At 34.0% G+C, this 20,002-nt stretch overlaps 1 protein-coding gene across 1 annotated transcript in view; it reads right to left on the bottom strand.

The window, feature by feature from the left end:
* Positions 1 to 1,361: 1,361 nt before the first annotated feature.
* The window catches only part of PAWR (pro-apoptotic WT1 regulator), a 115,376-nt gene continuing 96,735 nt past the window's right edge, over positions 1,362 to 20,002 (bottom strand). The window contains exons 5-7 of the mRNA XM_028532312.2: positions 8,332 to 8,479; positions 6,046 to 6,150; positions 1,362 to 3,953 (exon numbers count right to left, since the gene is read on the bottom strand). Of these exons, the coding sequence (XP_028388113.1) occupies positions 3,867 to 3,953; positions 6,046 to 6,150; positions 8,332 to 8,479 (340 nt within the window). The 3' untranslated portion in view covers positions 1,362 to 3,866. The remainder of the gene's footprint in view (positions 3,954 to 6,045; positions 6,151 to 8,331; positions 8,480 to 20,002) is intronic.

Raw genomic sequence — 20,002 nt, 5'->3', positions numbered from 1 at the left:
CTTATGATTGCACTTTGTGTTACTGACTCATACTACATAGATTGTACGCTGCCAGATGGAAGGGCTGGTCCATGTCCATTTTTTAAAAACTTCTGTAATATCTGTAACTGAATGCCCAGTTGATTAATAAGTACTTGGTGACTCTCTTGTCCATATTCTTCTTACACACTCACATGTAATTATTTTGGGGATGAGGATATGGCTTTAACATGATATGAGATTCTAGCTAAGTAAAGAACAATGGGGCTTCGGTTTTCTTGGGTAATGATTCAAGTCTTTACAATGACAATAAAACCACCAACTCTGTTACGCCACTAAAAAACATATTAGCATGGGGGAAGTGCCTTTGTTGAGGCACCTGGTGAGCAAAATGTTCATTGTTTATTAGTATGGTTTCAGTTTAATGGACCAAAAGCAAGTGTCATTAAATTCTAAGTAATATAAATTTACAATCCTAGTTGATGGGATGCCCTTTATTTATGAGAGCAAGCATAATTCCAATACAAAAGAACCTTACTGTTACATACTAGGAATGGTTCAGATACAATAAGAGAATGTTTAGCAGTGCTTCTAACATGTTATTTTTGATTGCTAGTTCTTTCCCACATAATATGCTCCCCACAATGAAAAGCGTTGGTGCATTTGGTTTCTTATGTTGCAAGATGAAAATATATGCCTGAATTTTTTAACAGATTATTAACAAAAGCATTTAAGTGCCAACACTGCATGGAACTTACCAGGCATGGACTCAAGATCATAAAACCACAAGAAGATGAAAGATGACTATCACTGTACCTGTGAGTATTGTCTTGGACATCAGATCAATTATCAAAGGCAAGGTCTTTCCTATTTTGTCTTATGGTGATGAATATATGGACATGACTAATATACTGACTTGTATTATATTCAATTAAGTATTAGTGAATGCAAAATATTGCATTTTAATTTCTAATTATCAAAATCCAGATTAATCTAGAAAACATAAAACATGTGTAACTGAGGTAGGTTTCTGACCTTAAGAATACATTGTTTATACCACAATTTATTTTTAAAAAGAATACATTGCATCATGTATCTACCCAACACTTAATTTTTTTTGTTTTAAATTACTTGATCAAGTGTGACAGTGTGAATCTATGACATGTAGTAAATTCCCTTAGAAATACACACCCTAATACCTTCCTTTTCCTCTCTAAAGGTAACTGCAGTGCAATAAAATTAATAACAAGTCTAGCAAAATAACAAGTCTAGGTTATTTCATCAATTCTCAAAGTTAATGCACATCAAAAATAAGGGAGGCAAGTCATGTCCATTTGAAAGTTAATAACCTTATTGTTTTAAAAATAATATCCAACACATTATAACTTTGGATATGCTTTATTATGACACAAATTCCCAGGAAATATAAGAAATATTATTTCGGAACTGGACTAATAATTTCACAAATACTAACACTTTGACAATAGCCAAGTTTTCTAAGGTGGTGCACATGTATTCAAGCTACCTTTTCAAAAATCTCAATATTTTTTATAAATTTAAAGGGATATCATAGTAGATCCTACTTTATTTTTTAACATTCACTCTAAAAATCTATAGGTGAAAAAATTCATACTTTAAGGAAGAACTGCCTATGAAAGCTTTGCCTAAATTCCCAGGTACTGCATCTGCACTAGGTACTATTATATAAATGTAAGATCAGTGTGGGAAATGTTCCCAACAAACTGAAGAAAAGGAAAAAAATTAAAACAGCTCAGTCTTTAAAAGTATTAATAACTGATATAATTTTAAAAGGGGAAATTGAATATTTATTTACTTACATGTAGATTAAATAGAAAATTTAAGATACTTTTTACTGAAAACCAAAGCACTAACATTTTAAGGCTAGATATTGACAGCATTCTCACAACATCCAAAGCATGGATGGGAAACTAGGCAATATCGGTATTTTTACCTAAGGGCAACTAGAAGGAGATGAGTACCTCTCAGCCAAAGGTAGTAACTGGGCCCGGCAACAACTTGACATGTGGGTAGCAGATCACCTATCCCGTGCTAGGTAATAGTCTCCAAAAAGGATGTATTTATGCACAATTTCTGCAACTGTATCAAGTTTGGTAATCTAACATTGAACTTGGTAAATATATATGAACAAATGAAAACATTCCTCAAATACCAGGTTATTAAATAATCTAAAAGAGGGAAAATGCTGGTAGCTAGCATTTTGTTAATTCCAGAGTCTCCAATGGAAGGTATAAAAGGAAGGAGGTAATGGCAGCTGTTTACAAACTTATGTTATGATCAGAATCATCAGATGGTGAGCTTTAAAAATTCTGTCCAGGGTCTCAATCTAAACCCATCTAGAAACTACAGCCAGGAAATTCTTGTTAAGTAACATGAGTGATTCTGATGATCAGCCAAGCTGAAACTTCTAAAGTGGAAAGTGGTGGGGACGTGGGGGACGCAATCCAAGTCACTGCAGAGAGTTTCAGAATTCAATATCTGATTTTTATCATTTACTGTACATTTTATCCAATTGTGTCACCCTTCCTATTTTTCTAACAGTGGATAATGAAGGGGCTTGGCAAATGAAGAAAACAGAATCAGTGGCGTACCCAAAATGGATTTACTATGTTCAAGCCACTTGAGTATATTAACTGGATAAATGGGTATCAGTATACTGTTTGAGATCAAACTATCAGGCAGACATGTTATTTTAAAGGAGGGGGTTTCCTTACTCAATATAAAACAACTCTAAACACTAATGGTAATTAATAGAAAAGAAAATGTATATAATTCTTCAAAACAACTGTTTTTTAAAAATCCAATGTTAAGAAGAAAATCTCCTAAATTTGAGGTAGGGCAATAATTCTCTTATGAGAACAACTATGTCAGTGTTATTCTCCAAGTTAGAAATTAAGCAAAGTATTTCAGTACTAGTACTGTTTATGTACTCTTTGTAATATAAGTATAAATGTTTTAAGTGTGCATAAATATTGTGGTTTTGATTTTAATGCATATGGTAATTAAAAATGTGAATTTTTTTTCTTCTACACTAAAATCGTACATTCTCTCCAGGCTTGATGACTAAAATGACTTTTTAAATATCCCATGCTCACTTAAAACCTACAAAAGGTAGTACCTACATAAGAAATTTTATATTAAAATTACAAATCTATGTTCTTCAGAAGTTAAATTTCCATTTTTTCAATATTCAAATACAAAATAGTACATTTTTATTTCCTATAGCACAATTCAAGTAATCTCTTAAATTTTATGTTTAGCCAACTAGAACATGATATTAAGTGACTTTATAATAGCTTTCCATTTTAAAGACAGCTGTTTTACAAAATAATGAGAGTCTATATTACTCTAAATTGCTTAGATTAAGTTGAAAGAACAAATGACAGCAGACAAAAACCTTTATGAGTAAATCACAACTACACATAAAAGGTTGCACATTTCAGTAATAAGGCATTTACAGGTAACTCCCAAAAGTACTTGAATTCATGTAAACCAAGACTATGTATATTCCTTTAGGGAGAAAATGCATTATATATCTCAGCACCATAGCTGAAATAAATTCAAATGATTGTGACTTTAAACCGTATATTATTTGAATACCACAAAAAAACAGAGGCATAACCTATCATTTTTAAAACTGAAAGATGTTACTTATTTGTGAAACCAAAAGTAGATACTTTTGAAACTAATGATGAAAAGGAAATGTTTTCAAAATAAACACCCACTGTTTTCCAGAAATAAATATACATACTTAATGTATTGCAGCACAGGAATATTGCCCTAGCATTAATCATAACATTCGATCAGTAGTTTTAAAATATTACTTTCCATACTGAACCTTGAATCTTCTACCTTGTTAGCTGACCAACAACTTTCAAAAGAGTTTTATTCTCCTGCTTTAGTTGTTCGTTTTCATCTTCTATGTCATCTAGGTCCTTAAGGAACAAAAAGGAAGGTAATATGTTAGTTTTTAAAATACTTTAAACATGATTAACACACTTGAAAAAATACACATTCAGAGTTAATTCATGCAAGCAATTAATTTGGAGGTGAGGACAAGTTCTGAAAACAAGTTTAGATAGAATATACCCCTCTAAAGGGAGCATCCTCTACTCACCACCTTCTCATTGTTACCATGGTAACACAAGCCAACCCTTGCCAAATCTTTCAGTTTCTCAAGAGAACCCAGAAATCAGAATTCTTTAATTGTGAATCTTCCAATTTTTTATTATAACTAACTTAATATTTTTTTAAACAACAAATTCCTCTTTTCTCAAAATCATACATATGGGGGCAATAAGAGGTTGAGGGACTCAGATTGTAATCTTGTACCTAATTAGCAATCAAAAAGATCCAGGTACAAATTCTGGACATACTCCTACCACCCTGTGTGATCTTTCCTAAGTGCGTATTGTGGGGTAAGAATCTGAGGAGCTGATAAAAAACTGAGGCATACAGAAAAGGAGATCCGGAGCATGGAGTTGATCTAGTTCAATTTACATCTTAGGCTTCTCTGTGACATTTTAAGCAAATGGTTTTAGAGCTTCACAAAATTGAAAGCCACTAAGCTAGGTAATCATGCTCCAACTTTAAAGCTATGTCATTCTAGCTCTATATTCCCTCTATTAGTCCTAGTACCTTATACACAGTTATTCGGTAAATACAAAGACCATCTACCCCAAGCTTTAGAAGAAACATCATTTCTAGGCAAACTATTTACTGATGGTTGAAAAGCAGACATTTATGGATTTATCCTTGCAATTCAAAATACTAACCAGAGCAATCAATGCATTACGTGTGGTATTGTATAGCAGCATTCTGATATAGTTAGTATACTGTCTTTGGACAATTAGGTACATGATTTAAAAATGTAAAAACGCAGAATTTCCATTTACAAGCTAAATGAATGATGTTGAAAAACTAATCTGTCGAAAACAACAATGAAGATGCATGATTTCCAAAATTACTATAACTGAGATTTACCTAAGATTTACAATTAAATAAAAGAATACATCATATATCATTACTAGATTATAAACTCTGTAAGCACAGGTGTTTTATTATTCTCTTTAATGTACATAGTGCCTAAGGCCAGCATCAACACCACAAATAGTTGCAGATTTTATCATAGTCCAGAGCCAATAGATAATGCCTGTGTTCTGAAACAAGATGAAAGAACTTATTTAGAATGAAGATTCCCGAATACCTGAGGTCAAATAACAGCTCAGTTGATGAATATGTGATTCCTGCATATGACCCTGAGCAAGTTAAACTCTTGAGTTTCAATGTCCTCATCTATAACTTGTCGTTAATGCCTTACATCTTTATCATTCTACATGTAATGAAGGCTATTTTCTCTTCTTTCACAGAGTTAAGATTCGATTAGAAATCTGTTCCTTTTTTACCTGAAGCAAACATTTCCTTCCTCTGTCTTATCTAAAGTCAAGTCTCCTAGAAAGCAAAACTATGGATTCTCTTCTCATCACCTTTACCTAAGCAGGGTCTATCATTATTAAGATCTACTTCTTAAGCAGGCAGTAAATTCAAGGACTAAAAGCAAAAAAGCAAAGCAGCAAACAAACAAACAAACAAAACCTACAAGTAATCATTAGAAAGGCCTTGGGAAAGTTGAGGATGCGTATAGACAATTGAAAAAAGTGTGAAGATACACACAAAGAATGTGCAATTTCCAATGGCAGGAGGTAGCTGTGTAGTTCTTCACTGAGCAAATTTTGTGCTCTTTATGTGTAGTGATGACCAAGCTGCCCCTCACCTCCAGACTAACAAAACACAAAGTAAATCCATTTATCAGTCCATTCCAAAAAGAACAATATCAAGTGAATACAACTGATAAATGGATAGAGGAAATCAATTACAGAATAAAATGATGGTTCTTACTACCACAAATTACTATCTCATTAAAAAAATTAAATAATGAAATTAAATAATTTCTTCATATTTATATATTTTCATCCAATCATCAGGAAAGAAAAAGGAACCAGGAAACTGAAATGTGTAAATACTCACTCTATTTAACAAATCAATTTCTTCTTTGAGTTTTCCGATCATTTCCTCTTTATCTTGCATTAGTCTCACAAGTCTTAAGTTTTCTTGCCTTTCTCTTAATACTTCCTGGTAAATATAATTACAAAGTTTATTAAGTGAAAAGTAATTGGTGATCTATAATCTTAAGCGGCATACATCTGCCAAATTTGGTGAAGTATGTTAAATATATGAAGGTTTCCAATGAATTATCTTATGTTATTTAATGAGAGAAGGAAATATCCATCCCAGAAAAGAACCAAAGATGGAGAGGAACACAGAGTTGTAAGGTACTATGTTTCTGATTACATCTGTGTTTATACAAGTCTTTAACAAATACTAATACTCAGTGGAGTCCCCTTCTAAGCTTATCAGCACTATTAATCCTAAGATATTTTTAATGGATAATATCTGTTGGAGAAAATTCAAATTTATTGAACGTACAAGAAGTTTAACCAATGTACTTTGGTGTACACCTGAAACTAATATAATAATGTATGTCAACCGTAACTGCAAAGTAAATTAATTTCTAAACTCAATAAGCAAATAAATAATTTTTTACACAAAAGAAAAAAGGAGAAAGCTCTATGGAAAAGTCTAAACAGAAAAATAATGGCTCTCAGTTTTATCTCCAGCTCTGCTAGTTAACTGACAATGGATAAAACAAAGGAAATGAAATAGATTGCTGGTTTTTAAGCTTTTTCTTTTTTTTAAAAGATGCAGCCCTTTTTTTTTCAAAGAAATCTTACTTAAAATCCTTGGGCTTGGTCAGCCACCTTGGGGGCAAAACAGAAGCAGAACTGAAAAGGTCTTGCCCAGAACTTGGCTTCTTTCCTGCCAACCCCCACAGACAGCAAGCAAGCTGGCTTCATTCATCAACTGCTGTTGATCCAAACCCGTGTGGAACTTCAAAAGCCTTCCTGAAGAATCCCCTTGAAACTCCTGAACTATGTATTCCTTAAAGTTTTAATTTAGAATTAAAAAAAATTAAATTATAGAAACTATTCTGAAAGCTCAGATCAGAACTAAAAGTAATGATAATGCTATAAAAAGAAATGACTTTAAAAATTAAATCTCTACTAAAAATCTTTATACACAGGTAATAATTTTTAAAATATATATTATTGATTATGCTATTACAGTTGTCCCATTTCCCCCCTTCACTCCCCTCCACCCTGTATACCCTCTCCCACCCACATTCCCTTTAGTCCATGTCCTTGTGTCATAAGTTCTTTAGCTTCTACATTTCTCATATTATTCTGACCCTCCCCTCGTCTATTTTCTACCTACAATCTATGCTACTTATTCTCTGTACCTTTTTTCCCTCTCTTCTCCTCCCACTCCCCTGTTGCTAACCCTCCATGTGATCTCCATTTCTGTGGTTCTGTTCCTCTTCTAGTTGTTTGCTTAGTTTGTTTTGGTTTTGTTTTGGGTGCGGTTGTTAATAATTGTGAGTTTGCTGTCATTTTATTATACATGTTTTTTTTATCTTCACAGGTAATAATTTTAATTCAGCAAAACAATAGATTTTCAACAAAGCAATTCAATACCATTATCAATTTTAGAGGCTGAATGTCTATAAAACAAACCTGATGAATTTATGCCAATATCCATGAGCTTTTCTCAGACATTACTAAACAGGTTTACTTTTAAAATGGTTTAAAACATGATTTGTACATTGCACTGTGCTTATTAGCCAATGTCACCCCAATAAATTTAATTTAAAAATTAAAGAAAATTGCGTCAAACACCAAACGTGGCTCTGGGCTCTAACTCAAAAACCAGAGAAAGTCTACAAATGACAATCTATACAGATAACACACACACAGTGTGTTAGAAGTCTGCCAGCACAGACTTCCAACCATTTCAAAAGCAAAGGCTATTTTGAATATATTAAAGATAGCACATGGAAGAATGGGAGTAGCCATTAAATACTAAAGAATACAAGAACTGGCTCTACTTCTAAAGGTTTTAACATCAACAGAACTGGATACAGGAAAACACTAAGGAAATCAGAAAATGCCTAGTCACTATGCATCTAGACAACAGACTTAAGACAGTGATTCAAAGCTGCTATTTGAATATATTTGGAAATACCGATTACCACTAATGGTATCTCTCCCATTAGTGCCCTCATTCTTTCCCCTTTTTTGGCATTGTCTCTCCACTACAAATTTCAACTTATTTTCTTTCTGAGCTGCTATGTAAGCAAAAAAAGGAATCCAAATGGTATATTAATTCTATATATCTTAAATAATTTATATTTCATACCTTTTCAAGGTCTTCAATTTTCTTTTCCAGTGTGTTACTTGAGGCCAAATTACCTGAAGCATTTGCATCCCTATTATATCTGCTGAGCCCACTTCTATCTGTTCGGGGATATCTACTTGAGATTTCTTCTTCAGAGGCAGTAGTTGTGCTATGGAAATAAAAATACATATATGTGTGTATATATACATTTAATATACTCAGCAAGAAGAACATCAAAAATATTTTTATTCACCATAAACAATTACCATTCACCTGAGGACACATGGTTATAGTAATTAACTTATTCATAACTACAGAAGTTAAATTATTCCAACACAATAAAAAATATTTCACTCAGAAAACAAAAAGCACTCGTTAATTCTTTGACCAATATCTACCGGGTAGCTGCTAAGTACCTGACACTGTTCTGGGTACTAAAAATATAAAAGCAAACATTAAGACATGTTCTCTGCCCTTCAATATAATAGAGACTATAACCCATTATAACAAAGCAACACAATCCCAATAACATAAATGTAGGGTAATATGACAGGGACCTAATGTAAACTATCTGTGGTAAAGAATCACTTCTCTTTTCTCTTTAAAAAAAAATCCAATGCATCATGAACCAACTTTTATAAGATCAAATAAAAATTAAAAAGGTGATACAAAATACAAGTCTAAATATTTTATTAGATTCAGACCCATATGTCAATAATATACTTAGAAAAAAAATTACATGAAATTGCATAATTTTCATTGGAAGTATGCATATAGGCAACAACAGGCTATCGCACTAAAATCATCTGAAGGCTTGAAGGCTTGCTTGACTGGCCTGAAGGTTTGCCTGTAAGCTCACTCACAAGTCAGATGGCAAAGAACCTCAGTTTCTCACTGGCTGCTGGCCAGAAGTCTCATTTCCTCAGTATGTGGGCCTCTCCATTAGGCTGTTCACCATACGGCAGCTGTCTCCCAGAGAGAAAGCAGCATTGCAACCAACACAGACGCTGCAGTATCTGTTCTGACCTAATCTCAGAAACGACATACTATCACATCAGCCTGCTTTGTAATGTGGAAGGGGATTACATACAAGGTGTGTAAATACCAGGACGGCTGTCTTGTTAATTTACCTACACTAGCTTGGACTGTTGATTACACTGCTCACAAGGGATAAGGTATATCTAAACTACATATGTTTTGTTTAAACAGCATTCATAACAGAGAAACCAGTTTCACAGATCTAAGTTGATGGGAATAGATTTTAAAGCAATTTCAGCAAGCTCAAGATATTGATTTTCAACTTTTATCACAAATACAGAAAATGATGATTTTCAAAATGCCTTCAATCCTTCATTGGTAGTTAGTTCCAATCATTTACCTTTGTCTTGTCATTTGTGTGTAGTTTTTAAATGTTAGCAAACTGAAGTGAGACTTTAAAAGAAGTTCACATTACCATTTAGTCCCCTTTATACCCCCCCTCCCCACAGCAATCACACTGTTATCCATTCCCATGACTCCTTTTTCCTTTTTGCTCAATCCCTCTAAAGGAATTTGTTACTAACAAAAATTTTTAAGAGAAATTTACAAAGCACTAATCACATGAAATCCTGAAGATCTGCTTCTGTTAGATTTTTAACTGTGAAGTTCCTTCTTTCAAATAATGCTTTTTTGGTATATTTATGTCATGCCTATTATAATTGCCACTTCAATTTTGATGATTTTAGTGTTTAAGTGACAGTACATCACTGCCAATAACTGACATCATTTTAACATTTCCCCACCAAGCATGGCTAAAAATTGAACTCAAACTAGGAGGGATAATGTTTCCCAATAAAACCAGCACAAACTTTTGTTCTGTATTTCTTTGAAATTACTTTCATCATCATCACTTGGTTTACTGTTACTGTCACATTCAGAAAAGGCACACCTTTACTTACCAAAAAATGTCTATTAAAGTTTGTTTGTTTTATCTTAGGATAAAAAGTAAAAAATATAAACTTACACTCTCGGTTTAGAAAATACTATTAACAAAAGCAGAAGTTGAAAATAAAGTATTTTTACCTTTTATTTGCTTGTTTTATTTATTATATATTTATTTTAAAATTATTCATGAAACAGGAATAAGTCAAATTAAATCTAACACAAGATTTTTGAGGTGATAAATCTTTACATTTTCTTCAATTCTTAAACACTTTGAGTTACAAATGACTAACATAAAAATAACATGTACAGCTGAATACACGTTCTTTTCAAGTTCACATGGTACATTCACCAAGACAGACCATATTCTGTGCCATGAAACATGTCTTCACAAATTTTAAAGAATAGAAATCATACAATGTCTGCTCTCAGACCATAATAGAGTTAAACCAGAAATCAGTAACAGAAAGATAACTGGGAAATCTTAAGATAACGTAGAGATTAAACAACACACTTCTAAAGTCCATGTGGATAAAAGAAGAATCTCAAGAGAAATTTAAAAATATTTTGAACTAAACGAAAATGAACCCACAACTTAAAATGTGTGAGATGCAGTAAAAGTAGGACTTAGAGGAAAATTTATAGCACAGAATGCATGTATTAGGAAAAAAAATATCTAAAATCAATATTCTTAGTTTCTACCTTTGAAAACTAGAAAAGAGCACATTAAATCCAAATTAAGCAGAAAAAATAATAATTACAGCAGAAATTAATGAAAATAGAAAACCAATATACAGAACATCAATGAAACCAAAAGCTACTTCTTTAAAAAGCTGAAGAAAATCAATAGGTGCCTACCCAAGTTAACTAAGAAAAGGAGAGGACACAGATCTCAACTACATGACATGGTAGAAAAAGCAAAACTATGGAGTGAGTAAAAAAGATCAGTAGTTGCCAGAGGTTAGAAGAGAGGTAATTGGTGGCGGTTGCGGGGGGATAAACAGGTGACACACAGAGGACTTTTAAGGCAGTTACACTACGCTGTATGATACTAAAAAATGATGGATATATGTCATTATACATTTGTCTAATTGTATAGATCATACAACACCAAGAGTGAGTTGACAGTCTTATGGGCACTCCTTTGTAGGTAACTGTCTCCTTTTCTCTGGCTGCTTTTAAAATTCTTTCCTTATCTTTCATCTTGGATAATGTACCTTGTGATGTGCCTTGGTGCGTTCTTCCTTGGGTCCAACTTCTTTGGGACTCTGTGAGCTTCCTGGACTTCCTGGAAGTCTATTTCCTTTGCCAGAATGGGGGAGTTCGCCTTTATTATTTGTTCTAATAAGTTTTCCACTTGTTGCTCTTCCTCTTCCCCTTCTGGTACCACTATAATTCGGATGTTAGAACGTTTAAAGATGTCCTGGAGGTTCCTGAGCCTCTCCTCATTTTTTTTGAATTCTTGTTTCTTCATTCTTTTCTGATTGGATGTTTCTTTCTTCCTTCTGGTCCACTCCATTGATTTGAGTCCCAGTTTCCTTCCCATCACTACTGGTTCCCTGTACATTTTCCTTTTTTTTCACTTAGTGTAGCCTTCATTTTTCCATCTAATTTGTGACCAAATTCAACCAATTCTATGAGCATCCTGATCACCAGTGTTTTGAACTGTGCATCTGATAGGTTGGCTGTCTTTTTGTTGCTCAGTTGTATTTGTTCTGGAGCTCTGATCTGTTCTTTAATTTGGGCCATCTTTTTTTCTATTGATGTGCCTGTCTTGTAGTGAGGGGCAGAGCCTTAGGTGTTCACCAGGGTGAGGCAACCCAGTAGCTGGGTTGTGACACTGTGTAAACTATATAATGTAAACTATGGACTTTGGGTTATGATGTGGCAATGTACAACCATCAATTGTAAAAAATGTGCTTCTCTGGTGGGGGATGTTGATGATGGGGAAGGTTATACATGCGTGGGGCAAGGGGTATGTGGGAAATCTTTACACCTTCCCCTCAGTTTTGTGTGAGCCTTAAATGGCTCTAAAAATTAAATTTTTAAAAACTGCACATGGACCATGGCACTTGTAGTTGGACTAGTCAATATCCTGTTAGAAGAGAGTCCACTGATCATGCAGTTAGATGTGACGATAACAACATCAAAATATAATTCAAACTTCTAAATATTTACTTTTGAGTTCTTACCTAGTTATGGATTGGTAATGACTAAATAGTTCAAGGACCACACATTGAGCACCGATGTTTGAGAATGTTTAAACTCAGAAGAGAAATAAGAATGTGTAAATATCTAAAAATAAAGAATATGTGGCCCATTTGAGAAACAGAAGTTATATGACATGACACTGAAAATTAAGCAGGAAACCCAAAAGTTATTTTATGAAAGAATTTAAACTGATGGTCTCCAAAATTTATTCATCACATCTCCATGTTGTGTGTTTATTCTTACATGATTTGCAATATTAACCATATTATATATAGTTATATATTGCATAATATATACATTATTATACAATATATACATAGTATACATTATATACAAATCAATGATTTATAATATAATATTAAAATAATAAACATTCTCTGTACCATAAAAAACAGAACATAAAGAGGCGAAAAGAATTTAAAGTTTGTTTTAATTATTTATGGCACAAAATTTTTGTTTTCACAAAAAATTGACTGTAACATTTTGTTTTTAATTTTTATTTATTGATTTTAGAGAGAGAAAAAGGAAAGGAGGAAGGAAAGGAGAGAGGAGGAGACAGAGAGAGAGAAGGAGAGAAACCATCAATTTTGTTGTTCCACTTACTCATGCACTCATTAGTTAATTCTTGTATGTGGTCTGACTGGGGAATGGAACATGCACATTTGAAATATCAGGTCCACACTCGAACCAACTGAGCTACCAACCCAGGACTGAATATAACATTTTTAATGAAAGTATAACAGAATATGCTTCATCATTTTTTAGGATTTTAATACTTTGTCACAGAGATTCAAAGAGCTAGTTCTAAGATCAATTTGCATATTTGATTTTTTTTAACCCTCACCCAAGGACAATTTCCCACTGCTTTTGGAGAGGGAGGAAGAGAGGGAGGAAGGGACAGAGAGAAACACTGATGTGAGAGAGAAGTATCGACTAGTTGCCTTCCCATATGTGCCCGGACTGAAGGTCAAACCCCCAACCTAGGTATATGCCCTGACCAGGCAGAGAACCTGACCTTTTGGTTATAAGACAGCACTCCAACCAACTAAGCCATACTGGCCAGGGTTACATATTTAGTTTTTATGGCTATGCTAGCAGAAAGAGATGCCTCACAATAAGAATTTAATCTTTTTGAAGTTTCACTAAAAATTCCAAAATAAGCACAAAAATTTTCTGCTAATTTTTAAGGACAGATCTGATTTTGTGTATCTTGCCAGCTGAACAACCATGTGATCACCTTTGTCCTTATATACTTGGTTTGATAGTCTCCTTAAATTCCCCCCAAACTTACTAATTTTCTGAATATTACACTAGATAATTCATAAATCTATTTAAACATTCAAATAGATCACAGTACTGTGCAACATTCAGAAAGAGAACAAAGCATGCTTCTCCCAGGACACCTCCTGAACCAAACGGCCACCTGACATACAGAGCAATGTAATGAGTAGCTACTTGGTACACAGTACTAGCGATTAAGTATAAATGTCTTAGTGGTCTTTTTTAGATTAAATGGTAAATATAAATAGAAATTTTATACATGATAAATGTATTTCTAAGTAGAAGCTTTATACATTATCTTGTGCATTATCCTACCTTGGAGACTAGTGCAGATACTATTTAAAGGTCAGGGGAAGCCATTAAAGCAAGAAAAGTGATAATCATTTTAACAAAATGCACTGGAGATGAGCAAACTGGAGACAGGAAGGCCAATTTGGAGGCTACTGTATCACCTGTGTGAGAAATGATGGTGTCTTGGATTGGTGTGTTGGCACTGGAGATACACAGGAGGTACACTCAACAAATCGGGGTAAATGACTAGATGTGCAGTAATGGGAAAAAAGGGGGTCATAACCAACATCCACATTTCTGGCTTCAGCAAGAGTGGATATTTGAATACCAACTAATGAAATACACCAAGTTTCACAAGTGTACTTTTGAATATGCTGAGTTTAGGATACCTCTGTGATATCTAAAAGTAGATATTTAAAAGTTGTTAGTTATACAGGAATACAGCTAATGATTTGAAACCACCAGCATATTTATAGATAGTAACTGAAGTCACTGTAGTGAGGGACAGTTCTGGCAGAAATACACAGAACAAAAAGAGAATAAATTCATTTTACTTGTTTCCAACAACAAAACTGGTCAATATTGAAGGTATCCTTAAGAAATACTCAAGACTGTGTACAATTATTGAGCAATAAAGATATTAAAGTATTTTAAATAAAAAACTGAAAAAATCTACATGTGTAATACAAATGGACTATTCAATAAATTTTGGTACTCAATGATATGCTATGCTACTATTAAACAATGTAAAAACCTAATGAAAATGTAATGTACAAACCTATACAAACGAGAATAAAGTCTAAGACAGCTAACACCAACATCAAGAACAAGTACAGGAAAGGAACAACTACAAGTAGGACTGGGAAATTCCAACAAAATAGTAGGAAGAAAATCCAGAGGTTAATGTATCACTGAAACTACATCACATAAGAGCATTAAAATCATTTTAAATGATCTCTTTTCACTTAAAAAAAAAAGAATCCTATTACATGCACCAACCCCAAGGTTATTCAAATAGAAAACTACCATGCTGATAAGGGCAAACAACAAAACCCCAGAAATATGGCTCTCTCTTAAGAGCACTGTATCTGCTTGATGTACAAGTTTAAAACGGTATTTTTAAAAGTTTAACCTATTAACAATTCTTAAAATACTTCACATTAAGGTTGTTGATACATTAATGATATATTATACAAATTAAAAACAAAGTTAATTATTGAAAAGCAAAATCAGTACTTTATTCTCACTCATATTAGGTTTGAAAGGAATGCTGTCAGACTTGTGAATGATTGTGTTACTTCATCTTATTGCTAAATTGCCAAATTTAGCTTTGTTTATTCTAGAAAAAGAAATGTTTTTAACCTATTTTGAGGGTCACATATGTACAATACAAAATAGTGAGAATAAAAAATTGTTTCATTAACTCCAAATAGTTTGTAACATTCTACTCAGGAATGTTAACACAAATCTGTAATATGATTCCAAAAACAATGTCCCCTCTGCCTTTAGCTACAAAAAATATTAACCATGAAGTTCAGAAAGGGGAAAAGAATAAATAGTAACATTAAAGATAAATACTACCATTTACTGAAAGTATTTCCCCTGGGAATTTTCACATCTTCTGTGGAAAGACCAGGAGGTGCTGTGGGGGAATGAAACACTATTCTAAAACTATCATGAGAACAAGATTGGCAGCATTATGAGATTACAGCTAGAGGAATTTTCCACTAAAATAGATATTTTAAAGCTTAGCAATTAGAAGAAATACAAGATTCATGAGTAAAATCCTACTTTTAGAATGAATATCAAATATTTAGAAGTGTTAGATGAAGCATGAAATTCCTAAGTAACAAGTCCATGACTGGCCTTCATATTTCTAATGTTTCCCTGCCTTCCTCCCCACCACCACTCCTCAAAACAGACCTTCCTCAGCTCAGGTCTTCTCCCCACCGCCCCCTGCCACATACACGCACAGAGCAACAACCAAAGATCAAAATCAACCCTTGGAATCTTTATTAAAATTGTGATATATGTTTAATATGAAAAACAAAAAAATATAAATCAGTATTCTCTAGTAATTCCACCAACCTAGAGATAACCGCCAATATATTTTACTATAAAATATCAGTTCTTTAACTTTTCGGGTCACATATTCCTTTGAAAATCTGATTAAAAATACAGCTCTTCTTCCAGATGAACATTATATATTATTTGACATAGAATTTTCACAGTTCATCAATAGATTTCAAGTTAAGAACACTTTATATATGTTATGTGAGACTCTGCTTTAATGTCGTATTTTTGGTAATATGCTTTCCCTCTCCCCATTTAGCATTAATAGGTAATAATTTTCCTATATAATTAATGACTTTCTACAGCACCAGTTTAATGTCTGCATTGTAAATGTTTATACTAATGTTATAGCTTAAAACATATCTCACTAAAATTTCAGCTTTTCCGGTTAGGGTCTATCATACTGATTATGATACCTGTATCATACAGGTTGTGGCTTGTATATTAAATACAGTGAATTGTTATCCTAAAGAGATCAAATATGATAGTTATCTCATCAAATATACCTAGTTGCTCAAATTTCACTACTTGAGACCTAAACAAAACAAATTCAGAGAAAAAAAAATTCTTTCAGATTTAGGCCAGTGTATTTGGTAAGAAGAGCTAAAATTACACACTCCTCATTATTATCTTAACATGCATCTTCCAGTAGCCAAACCATCCCTGTACCTCCAAACTATTCAATAAATATTTAACATGAAACATACATTTTGCTTCTTCAGAAAAACCTTCAACTAAGCAATATGAAAAATAGGGATCACACAAAAATTTACACATCAATGTTCGTAACTTATTGTTATGTATTCTAGTATAATAACTCATATTAACCAAAAGATGGAAACAACCGAATGTCCATCAAAATGATTTGTTTAATCATTCATTGTGGTATGCCCACAATGCATGCTGCAATAACGGATAAATCTTAAAAACATTACGCTAAGTGAAAGAAGCCAGATCAAAGGCCACAAATTGTATGATTCCATTTATAGAAATTATCCAACACAGGCAAACATATGAAGACAGAGTAACAGTTTCAAAGAGCTGAGAAGGGAGGGGGTGGTTATAGAACCGGATAGTGGTGACAGTTGTACAATACTGTCAGTTATTATAAACTGGTAAATTGTGTACTTTTAAAGAATTAATGTTCTGATATTTGAATTACATCTCAATAAAGTTCTTTAAAAAGAGAGAATATAGAATAGCATGTTCAGATAAATTGCTGATTTCCAAGGAAACATAATACATAAAATTCACTTAAAAATAATTATGCCAAATATTATCAACATAAATTATTTCATGATTACAAAGATACTTAGATTTTGTTATATTTCAAGACCACAAGAATACAAATTGTTGTCTGACACTGCATTGTAGCTAAAAAGAAGTAAAAATAGCTGTATAGACTCTATGAAATCTATGGTCACATACATAAAAGTTATTTAAAAAACCCATGTTAAACAAAAATAAAATCCTATTACTGGTACCTTCCAGTCACTTGAAATCAAACTAAGTTAAATCAAACAGTAAACCAAATACTCTACATTCTACCCATAACAGGCAAATTAATATTACTATGAGGAAAAGCAACATATGCTGACAAAATAAACCAATCAGTAATGTCTGTCTGATCTCACACAAGTCATTAAACTTTACTGTCTTGGTTTCCTCATCTGTAAAATAGAGATGATAAAACATTTCCCTCCTGAGATTATTCAATAATGACTGAATTAACACATATGGTTAAGTACTTTGAATACTGTCTGGTACATGATAAGTACTATAAATCTTAGCTGTTATTTCCAACATAGAACAAAATTTATAATACACCAGAGAAAAATTCATTCCACAAAATGTACCAGCATCTCAGTTACTCACAAATTATCGTTTTGTGACTTTTACATCCATTTGTGAAATCTGTTAACCAGAAGAGCCACAGCTATAGTAAGCATTTGGTAAAATACAGAATGTGCTAATATAGACATAAAAGATCTTGAGAAGAAACAGATTTCTTTAGAAAAGGTCACATACAGCCCATAAAACTGGGAGATTTTAAAGACCATTTGGTCTTTAGTCTGAAATTTCTTTTCTTTCTTTTTTTTTTATATAAATGTAGAGTTGATTTTTTTTAAAAGATTTTATTTATTTATTTTTAGAGAGGGAAGGGAGGGGGAGAGAGAGAGACAGACAGACAGACAGACAGACATCAATGTGTGGTTGCTGGGGGTTATGGCCTGCAACCCAGGCATGTACCCTGGCTGGGAATCGAACCTGGGACACTTTGGTTCCCAGCCCGCACTCAATCCACTGAGCTACGCCAGCCAGGGCTTAGTCTGAAATTTCTTAACCTTTCAAGGATTTGGATGGTTTTTTTTTTTTTTTTTTTTTGGTTTGACCCCTGATCTGCAAACCAAGACAGTTTCTTGTGCATAAGTGGTTTTCTAAACACACATGCAAACAGGAACTACTGGTCTGAAAATGGTGGTTATATAAAAAACTTCCATTTAGAAAAAAATTAACGTGTTACATCTTATATCTTTGTATGTTATGTTTCTAAGCTAATTATTCATTTTCCAAACTTAAATAGGGTCCATTCAATTTCCCATGAAAGCATATTAAGAATCAAGTGACAGGACTTCCGGCAAGATGGAGGCATAGGTGGACGCATCGTACCTCCAGGCACAACCAAGATTGGAACAACGACAATTTAGAGGCAGAATAACACCCAGAACTGACAGAAAATTTATCTGAATGGAAGTCAGACAGCCAAGTTGTTGAAATAGACCCGTTTATCCAGACCGGTAGGAGGGGCAGAGAGGAGCAGCCAGGCGCAGGGTGCGGCACGCAGAGAACAGGGAGAATTGGGTGCTTAAGGCAACTGGGAGCGCGTAAGGCATCTGGGGCGCGCAAGATCGCAGCGGGTGGACCCTGAGTATGCAAGCGGCAGCTGGTGGACCCAGTGAGGCCGCGATTGTGGAGCAGGGCAGAGCACGCCGCCCAGGATTCCAGGGAGGGGACTGAGGTCCCACCAAGAACGGAGCTACAGCCATTGTTCCCTCTCGACCTCACCCTCACCTACAATGCCACAATCTAGTGACTGGGGTGCCCAGCCTTGGTGAACACTTAAGGCTCCGCCCCTCACCATAACAGGAGCAACCAGGCCAAAAAAAAAAAAAAGAGAGAGAGAGAGAGAGATGGCTCAAACAGAAGCAGAAATCAGTGCCCCAGAACTCATCCTTTTGAGTGACCAAGAGATAGCTAACCTATCAGATGCACAGTTCAAAACACTGGTGATCAGGAAGCTCACAGAATTGGTTGATTTTGATTGCAAATTAGATGAAAAAATGCAGGTTACCATAAAAGAAATGAAGGAAAATGCACAGGGAACCAATAGTGATGGGAAGGAAACTGGGACTCAAATCAATGGAGTGGACCAGAAGGAAGAAAGAAACATCCAATCAGAAAAGAATGAAGAAACAAGAATTCAAAAAAAATGAGGAGAGGCTCAGGAACCTCCAGGACATCTTTAAACGTTCTAACATCCGAATTATAGGGGTACCAGAAGGGGAAGAGGTAGACCAACAGATTGAAAACCTATTGAACAAATAATAAAGGAGAAATTCCCCATTCTGGCAAAGGAAATAGACTTCCAGGAAGTCCAGGAAGCTCACAGAGTCCCAAAGAAGTTGGATCCAAGAAGAAACACACCAAGGCACATCATAATTACATTAGCCAAGGTAAAAATGAAGGAGAGAATCCTAGAAGCAGCAAAAGATAAGGGGACAGTAACCTACAAAGGAGTTCCCATCAGACTGTCAGCTGATTTCTCAAAAAGAGACCTTACAGGCAAGAAGGGGCTGGAAAGAAGTACTCCAAGTCATGAAAAACAAGGACCTATATCCCAGATTACTCTATCCAG

Source organism: Phyllostomus discolor, chromosome 2 (genome assembly GCF_004126475.2).
Source record: "Phyllostomus discolor isolate MPI-MPIP mPhyDis1 chromosome 2, mPhyDis1.pri.v3, whole genome shotgun sequence".
NCBI lineage: Eukaryota > Metazoa > Chordata > Mammalia > Chiroptera > Phyllostomidae > Phyllostomus > Phyllostomus discolor.
The sequence above is the reverse complement of the archived record's forward strand: the minus strand, read 5'-3'. Positions and strand labels throughout refer to the sequence as shown.